Consider the following 12,433-nt stretch of genomic DNA (forward strand, 5'->3'; position numbering starts at 1 on the left):
TTCTCCTAACATTCTGGGCTTTTTACTGTAATGGTGTATGGATAAAAGTTAGGTTTGTTTGGGCGTGGTGGTGGTAAAAAAATCTGCAGTGTACGTATAGTTACGAAAAAGGGAGGAACATTTTGAGAAAAAAGAGAAGAGAAGGAATAAGGGAATAAAAAAAAACACAGGCCACAGTTTTAATTAAGTAAATGAATAGGAAAAAAATGAGTCGAATAATTAATGAAAGCTTTTAGCTAGCAGCTGCACGGGGGGGGGGGGGGGTCGCTCGGTAAGTGAGAAGGGGGAAGGAAAGGGGGGGGTCGCTCAGTAAGGGAGAAGGGGGAAGGAAAGGGGGGGGTCGCTCAGTAAGGGAGAAGGGGGAAGGAAAGGGGGGGTCGCTCGGTAAGGGAGAAGGGGGAAGGAACGGGGGGGGGGGGTCGCTCGGTAAGCGAGAAGGAACGGGGGGGTCGCTCGGTAAGGGAGAAGGAACGAGGGGGGGGGGGTCGCTTGGTAAGGGAGAAGGGGGAAGGAACGGGGGAGGGTCGCTCGGTAAGGGAGAAGGGGAAGGAACGGGGGGGCTTTCCAGCATCACGCGCATGTCTGCACACAACACCCTGCACATCTGTCTAAGGCAAGACTTCTCATCCAATCAGCTTCTCCAACAGAGCTAAGGGGAACTGGGTGTAATTTTTCTTCTCTCTTTATATATTTATTCTTTCTTTCTTTAATCTCTCATGGCTCGAGACTGCATGCACTTGATGGTCGTTCATCTTTGGAGGAAGTCCCTATCCACACCCGGGAATGAAAACAAATTGTTTTTTATTTTATTTTCTCTTTTTTTGGGAGGGGGCTCTCTTTTTTTTCTGCAAGATATTTTTTCAACTTTGATGTTAGCTGCAAAAGCTAGCTAAAAACAAACATGAACCAATTGACTATTTCTTCCTGTGGAAATTTGGGAGACTCCACTGATAGTGGAGGATGTACAGGTCTCATTTCAATTTCAAGCAAAGAGATTCAGGCCAATTAAAATTGAAAGGGGTTAGAGAATAAGGCAACAATGTGTCTGGTTCATTTACTGAAGTGGCAACAAGTCAGCTTTAAACTGATAAATCTCACATTGAAAATCACAATTCAATTCTCCTCACAAGTGTCCATTCTATTTTCATTTATATGAATCTGTACATAATGAATATATTACATTTATCATACATTGTAGTTATATCATGTATCTTTAAAAGAGCCCATACACTTTTTATAGCGCTTGGACTACTAGCCTGCATCTCAAATGGCACCCTATTCTCTATAGAGTGCACTACTTTTGATCAGGGCCAATATGGAATAGGGTGCCATTCTGGATGACGCCTTAGTGTTAAATATGAATACGTTCTAGTAAGTAGTGGTCATAGTAGCAGAAGAGGACAGAGGACTCACCATAGTACCCACACTGTACGTGGCCGCAGGACCAATCGTGTGGTGATATGGGTCTGCTGTTGCATAGACTCTCCCGTAACTGTATGGGAGAGAGGAGAGCAAGAGACCACACCCTTGTCTTACAACGTGTCTTAGGTTAAGTGTGTTCAGGATTCATTTTTATCAATTACATAATATTTATCGTGTTAGACAAAATCAGATATTCATTCAAATTCAGTATTGGGAATTGTTTCTCCTAACGGACCTAACCTCAAATAGGAATCATCTGCACTTCCGGTTAGATTGAATAACGGCCCTTAAGAGTTTTGATAACAGATAAGTAGTGTCAAACCGGTCCACAATGAGACACTAACGCTCTGGGTCGTCGATTTTAACTGGGGTCCGGAGACTAGATCTATAATCATTTCCCCTCTCAGTCACGTTACAGACAGCCCTATGGGATGGAAATGCAATCGATGTCTCGCTATAAATGTATGTCGTAAAGGTGAGAGTGTGTGATTGCAATGATTTGTTTTACCCGTTTCAATTTATGAGAAAGAGGAGGGAGTGTTTTATCTTCTGATGGAGGGAGGGATGGGTGGAGGGAGGGAGGGATGGGTGGAGGGAGGAAGGAAGGGAGGGATGGAGGGATGGGTGAAGGGAGGAAGGGAGGGATGAGAAGTGGGAGGGAGGAATGGGAGGAGGGAGGGAGGGATGGGAGGAGGGATAGAAGGATGGGTGGAGGGAGGGAGGGATGGGTGAAGGGAGGGAGAGAGGGTTGAGAAGAGGGAGGAGGGAGGAATGGGTGGAGGGAGGGAGGGATGAGAAGAGGGAGGGAGGCTGGGATGGGAGGAGGGAGGGAGGGAGGGATGAGAAGAGGGAGGAAGGGAGGAGGGATGGGTGGAGGGAGGTAGGGATGGAGGGGGAGGGAGGTATGGGAGGAGGGGATGGGTGGAGGGATAGAGGGATGGAGGAGGGAGGGAGGGATGAGTGGAGGAATAGAGGGATGGGAGGAAGGGATGGATAGAGGGATGGGAGGAGGGAGGGAGGGATGGGAGGGAGGGATGGGAGGAGGGAGGGATGAGGGATGGAAGGAGGGATGGAGAGATGGGAGGAGAGATGAGGGAAGGGGTATGGGAGGAGGGAGGGACGGGAGGGAGGAGGGAGGGATGAGGGATGGGAGGAGGGATGGGAGGAGGGATGAGGGATGGGAGGAGGGATGGAGAAGGGATGGGAGGAGGGATGGAAGAGGGATGGAGGGTAGTGATGAATGTAAAACCAGTTAGATAGACGGAGGGAGGAGACAGAGAAAAGGAGATATGTATGAGGAAGTAAGAGGGATAGAGGGAGATGAAAAGTAAAAAAGGATGAGAGGTAGAAAAATTTGACCCGAGACTAGAGGACAGAAGCAGAAAGATAGCAGAAAGAGGGGGATATTGGCAGAGAAATAGACAAATATAGGGTCCAATAGAGAGGAAGCGATAGAGTGAGGTTGATAGAAAGAAAATGGAAGCAAGTGAGAGTGACTAGAAAGAAAAAAGAGTGAGAGAAATAGACCGTCTGATCTAGGGTCATCCCTGCTCTTTTCCTGTTCTCAGCTCCTGTCTCTGAAGGCTTATTCCCTGTCTATTCACCAGCACTAGCTCGGAACTAATCCCACCATTCCTCCCTCCCTCCTTTCATCCCTCCATCCCTCTCTCTCTCTCTGAGACGGGACAAGCCGGGCCGCGTCGACCACTTTATTTATTCCTCTCCTCTACATCCCTCTCTCTACTCCCTTGTTTGTTTGCTCTCCTCCAAAAACGAGAGATGCCAGTGGAGGTCTGGAGGGCAAAGATAAGGCCCTGTACGGGTTGGCCTATCAGAGAGAAGAGGAGAAAAGAGGGATGGCAGATAGGAGGAATGAAATGGGGGATGAAAGGAGGGATGGAGGAGAGGTGCAGGGAGGTAATGATGGCATGGTGGGAAAATGAAATGTTGGAGCATGACATCGTTGCAAAGAACTGCAGAGAAGAGATGAAAGAAAGGAGAGGTGGATGAATGGGAGGAAGAAAGGTAGGTGGTTAATATGCAGGGGAAGAGATGTGAATAGATGGATGGATGAAGAAGGAGGGGTGGAAATAGACAAAAAGGAATCCACGCCCTGTTACTACACTCTAAAAAATGTTGGTTGTTTGGTTGACCCAACTGCTGGGTTGCAGGCATTGGGTCACTTAGTTGGGTTGTTTTCTTTAAAAACTACTGGGTTATTGGTGCTGGGTTATTGACATATGACCCAGCGGGTCAGATCAGAAGACTGGAGGCGTAGTTTAGTAGGGGCGTGGCATTCAGATTATTTTTGGATACCTGTGGGAGTAAATGTCATTCTTGTTCATCTGTTCTGTTGTATAGTTTCCACATGTTAAGGTTGAACATTGACATTTCTTTAAATTCAATGAGGCTTACAGAAGTGTATTTTATTTATTTAACTAGGCAAGTCAGTTAAGAACAAATTCTTATTTACAGTGACTGCCTACTTGTAAAGCCCCCCCGGCCAAACCCTCCCGTAACCCGGATAACACTGGGCCAATTGTGTGCCGCCTGAAGGGGCTCCTGATCATGGCAGGTTGTGATACAGCCCAGGATCGAACCTGGGTCTGTAGTGACGCCTCTAGCACTGCCTTATACCGCTGTGGCACTCGGGAACCCGAGTTCCCTTAACACCTATGTAAATCCTATTGTTTGGACACAATAAGGTGGTTTACCTCATTATAATTTGTAATAAATTATAATATTACAGAAAAATTTGCAGTATGTAAACTTAAGATAATGAACAGGAATGACATTTACTCTTACGGGTGGCCAATTAGAGCTAGCTGAAAGCCACACCCCTAATAAGCTAAGATTACATAAAAAAATACCCAGCTGCGAGTTCAACCCAGCATGAGAGCAAAAAATACCTAACTGATGGTTAAATTTATCCATGCTTGGGTATTCATGCAACCCAACTGGCGGGTTAAAAATAACCAATATTTACCCAGCGCTGAGTTACTAGAGAACCCAAATTGGGTTGTTTTTAACCCATAATTTTAGAGCGTAGTAAAGGTGTAATGTTACCACTATGCCAGCTGTCATGTTCTTTCTGTTGACATGCACCACTCAAGAACATAACAGCTGATTGGCTGTGGAGACTTAAGCAGACAGGACATGGCTATGTGTTTGTGTGAAAGAGCTCCCTGGGGAAGCAGAGGCAACAATTCTCTCAGTTCCACACTGATCCACTGCCTCTAAGCCCTCTTAGCCAACAATAAATAACACTCCACCCCTCAGTGAACTGACTGACTCACTTTAAATCACAAGAGCTTAAAAAAGAAGAGAAAGAAAATAAGAAGTGAGAGAACAGAAAGAGAGATGAAAAGATGACACAGAAAAACATACAGGCAGCAAAAAAGAGATCAGTCAGAGGGAGAAAAATAGAGAAATAAATGATTGACAGAGCAAGAGAGAAAAAAGAGAGGGCGATTAGAAGGAGAGAATGAAATAACTCTAGCAGAGAGAGAGAGAGATACAGCCAGCCCTTCACCTGCTCTGCTCCTCTGTTCATAATTCCCCTGCGTTGTCTGATAAATCTAACATTATCTGTGGCCTACAGGCTCCCGATGCCACCGTCCTTTATCAGGCCTGACACGCTCAATCTCCCCTAGACTAGTTCTCCCAACGCCCTCACACAACCCTCCCAACCCATGGAGGAGAGCTGCGAGCCTGGTTTGAGGTTAGTGGAGCAGTGTGTGTGTGTTACCTGTCGCTGTATGCGGTTGCAGCCGTGGCTGCTGGCTGGGCGTATCTGTATGCTGCATAACCTCCCTGTGAAGAACACAGGAAGAAAACACGCTGTTACTGATAATACACAGAGGTTGCGTACCAAATGGCACCTTGTTCCCTATATAATGTGGTGCACTACTGCTGACCAGGACCAATAGGACCCTGGTCAAAAGTAGTGCACTACATACGGAATAGTGTGCCAATAAGGATGTACACAAAATAACAGTCATTGACTGAATAAGGTGTAATTTTCTTCCATTAATAAACCCTCTAACACAACAATCAGCGTAGTGCTACAATACTGCAAATACATGACATTTATAAGAGAGAGGGAGAGAAAAAATGCCAGTGCAGCAATTATTGTGAATGAATGGAGAGGGATGGGCCATGTGTGTGTGTGTGTGTGTGTGTGTGTGTGTGTGTGTGTGTGTGTGTATCGCCATGGCGATTAACGAGGGTGTAATTAATGTGTGGGGCGGGCGAGAGGCTTATGGAGCAGAGCCAGAGGGAGCTGTTTCTGTGTTCAACAATGGAGAGGGGACAATGTGTGTCTGTGTGTGAGCATGTGCATTTGTGTGGTGTGTGGTGTGTGGTGTGTGTGTGTGTGTGGTGTGTGGTGTGTGTGTGTGTGTGTGTGTGTGTGTGTGTGTGTGTGTGGTGTATGTGTGTGTGTGTGGTGTGTGTGTGTGTGTGTGTGTGTGTGGTGTATGTGTGTGTGTGTGTGTATTTGATGACTGAGAGCCACAGCCCGGGGCCCATTCATATTACCTGTACAAGCTGACATGACACCTGACATACAGGCTAATTGACCATTCAACAGCCCTTGTTCCAATTACAGGAACATCAACTGCAATACTGTTGAACTGCAGTCATACTAGCAAACAAACTCAGACACTGGCTTACATGCAAACACACACACACACACACACACACACACACACACACACACACACACACACACACACACACACACACACACACACACACACACTTCTCCAAAGAATCAGACATCATTTACAAATGAAGCATTTGTGTTTGGTGAGTCCACCAGATCAGAGGCAATAGGGATGAGCAGGGATGTTATCTTAATAAGTGTGGGAATTGGACCATTTTCTTGTCCTGCTAAGCATTCAAAATGGAACAAGTACTTGTGGGTGTCAGGGAAAATGTATGGAGTAAAAGGTACATTATTTTCTTTAGGAATGTAGTGAAGTAAAAGTTGTCCAAAATATAAATACTAAAGTAAAGTACAGATACCCCAAAAAATGACTTAAGTAGTACTTTAAAGTAATTTTACTTAAGTACTTTACAACACTCGATGCCCAGAAGGGTTTAAATTCACCAGTCAGGCGGCTTGGCAGATAAGGAAAGGGCCCTATCAACACAACAAGAAGGGGATGAAGAGAAAGACAGAAACAGAAGGAGGGAAAGAGTGGAAATAAGTAGAATCACTTACGTATATTTCTGCACCATAGAAGCCGTCCTGGTAAACAACACTAGAGATGGAACAGAGAGACAGACAGTAAGCTGTAGCATGCTGTAGCACACTATTGTAGCGTCTCAAATGGCACCCTATTCCCTATATAGTGCACTACTTTTCAGCCATATGAGCCCTATATAGGGAGTAGGCTGCCATTTGGGATGTAAGCCCATGGTCCAGTCCCCTAGCCCTATTGGAGAGTCTGCGCAAGCAAGCACGCGCAAGCGCGCGCGCACACACACACACACACACACACACACACACACACACACCATATAATCATCAGGCGGGGAACTAATGCCCCTCCAGTGGACTGTGCAGGTCATAGTAGTCCCATTCACAGAATGACACATAAAAAAAGAGATAGACAAATTTGGGCATTCTGGAATCAAAGAGCAATTTTCCACTCTATTAGAAGACGGCTTTTTGTTTTCCACGCCCTGTTCACCTGTCACTGAGTGTGTGTGCATTTGTGTGTACTCACGCTCCATAGGCAGGGATGGGTGGGGGTGGGGGCGCGGCACGGAATGTGTTGTAGACGGCCCGCCCCCTTCCTCTGAAATGAGCTCCGCGATAGGCTACCGTCGCTCCTGTACTAGGGTAGGGAAAACCTGCCACTACAGAAAGAGAGGGAAGGAAGGATGGATTGATTATAATGACTGTATTTATATTTTATATTACTTTCATGTCTGTTAAAATAGACCTTGATGTGTTTGTATGTGTGTGGTGTGACTGTAGCAGTGTTTGAGACTGTAGGGTGGTGGAGGCAAGACACAATGTGTTGGCACAGGCAGAAAGAGAGTGGGAAAGAGATGGCGAAAGGGATATACTGAATAAAAACAGTGGGTTAGGTGATACACTTTACACAAGGTACTGCCACAAAAAGAGAAGGAAATAGAAATGGATAGACTGGAGGTGGAGTACGGGAGCTGTAGGTAAGGCACAGAACTGTCAACGACAGACAGAGAAAGAGAGATGGAGAACTAGGAACAGACCCACCGGAGGGAAAAAAAGAGTAGAAAAATAATACACTCTGTCCTGGAACACCTAGGGAGACAGAGAGACAGACAGAGAGAGACAGGGAGAGACAGGGAGAGAGAGAGAGAGAGAGAGAGAGAGAGAGAGAGAGAGAGGTGGGAGAGAGAGCAAGAGAGAGACTAGGAGCGAGAGAGCGAGGGAGACAGAGAGAGACAGAGCGAGAGAGAGGGATACACAGGGAGAGAGAGAGAGAGAGAGAGAGGGAGAGAGAGAGAGAGAGAGAGAGGAATCCCAGTGTTCTGGCAGTGGGGACATGGAGCAGATGCGGTGTATTGTTTGGAACAGCAGACACACACACACACACACACCAAGGGAGGGGACAGCCCAGGGTCGGCAGGGGTGGCAGAGTCTTCTGAGAGGAGTGAGGATTGGATGGGTTGCCAGTACACACACACACACACACACACACACACACACACACACACACACACACACACACACACACACACACAGTCATCAGTTAGGACGGGAGTCCCAGCGTTTGCCAAGCTGAAGGTCTTTCTTTAACCTTCAATCAACGCAGGAGCACGGCCTTCACACACAGGGCCAGCCCATATTTGCTTGCACACCCAAGCACACCCAAGCACACACACACACCCAAGCACACACACACACACACACACACACACACACACACACACACACACACACACACACACACACACACACACACACACACACACACACACACACACACACACACACACACAGGGCCAGTTCATAATGACCCACAGTGGCCTGAATACAGATCAGCGGACCTTCCTCTCCTCTCTCGCCTTAGCCTCACAGTTTGTGTGTGTGAGTTTGTTTGCCTTGAGCAGAGACAGAATACAAACTACTACAAGTTAGATTTAAAAACTATTGCAGCATATTCAAGGAGTAACCCAAGGAGGGCTTGAACCAGTGATCCTACATACAATATATTAGATTCCTAAGCCTACAACGCCAAGAGACGCAACAATCTGGAGCTGTTCACCGCTTCTAGAGGAGAAGGAATAGGACAACTAGAAAACGACATTTCCTAAAGAAAAGTGTATGTGCTCATCTTGAAATATTTCTGGTTGTGAAATAAGTGGCAGTGGTGATAAAAAGCTTTGTGGTTGTGGCGTTGTTGTCAAGACGCTGTTGATCCAAGGAGACTCTTATAATGGTGAGGATGAGAACCACAGTAGATCATTAATCCTTATTCCCTTGTTGATATACAGTAGAACACCTTGGCTGACATTTTAATTCCTCCTTCTAACTCTTCATATGACAGCGTTAATACGCAGAAAGTACATATCGATGATATATCACAGGAAAAAGAACAATTTCTCCCAAATCCACCTCCATATCTGATATCATACACATATTTTACCATACTTTTTTCTCTGCATGAACAGTATGTATTATTTGTGTGTTTATACATTATGTGTGTGACTGCATACATTATCTCTGTGTGTATGTGTGTGTGTGTGTATGTGTGTGTGTGTGTGTTCCTTATATGTGTGTATGTATACATTATTTATGTGTGTGTGTGTGCATGTATGTGTGTGTGTATGTGATGTGTGGCATGACGTATATGAATGCAATCTGGTGATGAGCTATGGGTCTTGCATGCTACAGCAGCCCCATAATAACCCATGAATCATACAGACTCTAGTGCTGACAGCCTGCTAGGCCTATAAACCGCCATCAACCACACCATGGTTTACACAGGCATAAACAGTCTCCTTACTTCATCTGGTCATGTAGTTGACGTCATAAGGAGAGATTAAAATAAGACTAACATATGCTCAGGGATAGCAGGGTCAGGCTAGTTAAAACACATACAGAGTTACATACAGAATATGATTGGCTTAAGTGTGTGTGTGTGTGTGTGTGTGTGTGTGTGTGTGTGTGTGTGTGTGTGTGTGTGTGTGTGTGTGTGTGTGTTATGGATGTGTGTGAGCATCAAGGTTATCAAAGTTTTGTGTTTTTATATTTGTTTTTATTTCTATTCGTTTTTTAAGATTTTTATTAGAAATTCAGTTTAGTTTCAGTTAGTTTTCAGATCTGATTTGCTAGTTTTTATTTTGTTTATGTTTTATAAAACCATTTAGTTTTATTATTATTATTTGGTTGTAGTTTTAGTGTTAGGGACAGAAAGTAAGGTATGTGTGGGAGACCAGGAGACATCTACAGTTGAAGTCGGAAGTTTACATACACTTAGATTGGAGTCATTAAAACTTGATTTTCAACCACTCCACACATTTCTTGTAAACAAACTATAGTTTTGGCAAGTCGGTTAGGACATCTACTTTGTGCATGACACAAGTAATTTTTCCAACAATTGTTTACAGACAGATTATTTCACTTATAATTCACTGTATCACAATTTCAGTGGGTCAGAAGTTTACATACACTAAGTTGACTGTGCCTTTAAACAACTTGGAAAATTCCAGAAAATGATGTCATGGCTTTAGAAGCTTCTGATAGGCTAATTGACATAATTTGATTCAATTGGAGGCGTACCTGTGGATGTATTTCAAGGCCTACCTTCAAACTCAGTGCCTCTTTGCTTGGCATCATGGGAAAATCAGAAGAAATCAGCCAAGACCTCAGAATAAAAATTGTAGACCTCCCACAAGTCTGGTTCTTCCTTGGGAGCAATTTACAAACGCCTGAAGGTACCACGTTCATCTGTACAAACAATAGTATGCAAGTATAAACACCATGGGACCACGCAGCCGTCATACAGCTCAGGAAGGAGACGCGTTCTGTCTCCTAGAGATGAACGTACTTTGGTGCGGAAACGTGCAAAACAATCCCAGAACAACAGCAAAGGACCTTGTGAAGATGCTGGAGGAAACTGGTACAAAAGCATCTATATCCACAGTAAAACGAGTCCTATATTGACATAACCTGAAAGGCTGCTCAGCAAGGAAGAAGCCACTGCTCCAAAACTGCCATAAAAAAGCCAGACTACGGTTTGCAACTGCACATGGGGACAAAGATCATACTTTTTGGAGAAATGTCCTCTGGTCTGATGAAACAAAAATAGAACTGTTTGGCCATAATGACCATCGTTATGTTTGGAGGAAAAAGGGGGGTGCTTGCAAGCCGAAGAACACCATCCCAACCGTGAAGCACAGGGGTGGCAGAATCATGTTGTGGGTGTGCTTTGCTGCATGAGGGACTGTATATGGCATCATGAAGAAAGAAAATTATGTGGATATATTGAAGCAACATCAAGACAGTCAGGAAGTTAAAGCTTGGTCGCAAATGGGTCTTCCAAATTGAGAATGACCCCAAGCATACTTCCAAAGTTGTGGCAAAAATGGATTAAGAACAACAAAGTCAAGGTATTGGAGTGGCCATCAAAGTCCTGACCTCAATCCTATAGAAAATTTGTGGGCAGAACTAAAAAAGTGTGTGCGAGCAAGGAGGCCAACAAGTCTGACTCAGTTACACCAGCTCTGTCAGGTGGAATGGGCCAAAATTCACCCAACTTATTGTGGGAAGCTTGTGGAAGGCTACCCAAAACGTTTGACCCAAGTTAAACAATTTAAAGGCAATGCTACCAAATACTAATTGAGTGTATGTAAACTTCTGACCCACTGGGAATGTAATGAAAGAAAAAGCTGAAATAAATAATTCTCTCTACTATTATTCTGACATTTCACATTCTTAAAATAGCGGTGACTGACCTAAGACAACGCATTTTGTACTAGGATTAAATGTCAGGAATTGTGAAAAACTGAGTTTAAATGTATTTGGCTCAGGTGTATTTAAACTTCCACTGTATGTGCTGTAAAGTTTGTGTTTTTTGGGATGTCACTTCTTGCCACTGTGCATAAATTAATGAGCCAGGTCAAAGGTTAGATTATGTTGGGTTTAAAGGTAGTGTCACGGCTGTTCGAAGGAGCGGACCAAGATGCAGTGTTTTCGTAGTTCCACATATTTATTAAAAGTGAAACTGAATGCAATACACTAATAACTTGAAAATAACAAACCGTGACGCAGAGAGGACAACACACTACTCAAAAGACAATAACCCACAAACCACAATGAGGAAAAACCCCTACTTAAATATGATCTCTAATCAGAGGCAAATGAGGATCAGCTGCCTCCAATTAGAGATCAACCCCAAACAATCCCAACACAGAAATCGAAAACTAGAATTTAAACATAGAACTAGAAAACATAGATCAGCCCAAAAACACCCCCTGTCACGCCCTGCCCTACACTACTATAGAAAATTACATCTTACTAGGGTCAGGACGTGACAGGTAGATTCAGTGAGATGACGAAGATGCACCCAGCTGTTTTGGGCCCGTAGATACCCACGTTGTAGCAGCGTGAAGTGCATCCGTGCCCATGCGCAGATACTCTGTGTGACTGTGTGAGAGCAAAATCCTGCATCACGCTCACCTCAATTGGGTGCGTCCCTCTGCTTAGACGCCTGCAAGATCTTACAACACCTGGATCGGTATTTTACGTATCAGCTAACACATCAGGGCCGCGTTTCCCTCCTCAGACGTTGCATGCATCAACCAATGGTTGCGTGGCACGTCATCGACTGTGCGGTTGGGCACCAGACTGCTATACCATATGATGTGGTTAGCTAATACATACAACAGTATCTAGATCTGGCATGTGTCAGCAACGTCTGAGCAGAGGAACACGAGCGATATCTGAGGTGCTGCAACGTCCTATCGCTTAGTCTACCTTGAAATTCAAGTCAATCTCTATGTGACCCGC

At 44.8% G+C, this 12,433-nt stretch overlaps 1 protein-coding gene across 6 annotated transcripts in view; it reads right to left on the reverse strand.

The window, feature by feature from the left end:
- Window positions 1–12,433, reverse strand: part of rbfox3a (RNA binding fox-1 homolog 3a) — a 748,768-nt gene that overhangs the window by 14,738 nt on the left and 721,597 nt on the right. For all 6 annotated transcript variants that reach the window (XM_014212871.3, XM_082977478.1, XM_014212853.3 and 3 more), the window contains 4 exons: window positions 7,158–7,290; window positions 6,650–6,689; window positions 5,171–5,235; window positions 1,414–1,492 (listed from right to left, as the gene is read on the reverse strand). In XM_014212871.3, coding sequence (XP_014068346.1) covers window positions 1,414–1,492; window positions 5,171–5,235; window positions 6,650–6,689; window positions 7,158–7,290 — 317 coding nt within the window. The remainder of the gene's footprint in view (window positions 1–1,413; window positions 1,493–5,170; window positions 5,236–6,649; window positions 6,690–7,157; window positions 7,291–12,433) is intronic.

Source organism: Salmo salar, chromosome 01, assembly GCF_965601325.2.
Source record: "Salmo salar chromosome 01, fSalSal1, whole genome shotgun sequence".
NCBI lineage: Eukaryota > Metazoa > Chordata > Actinopteri > Salmoniformes > Salmonidae > Salmo > Salmo salar.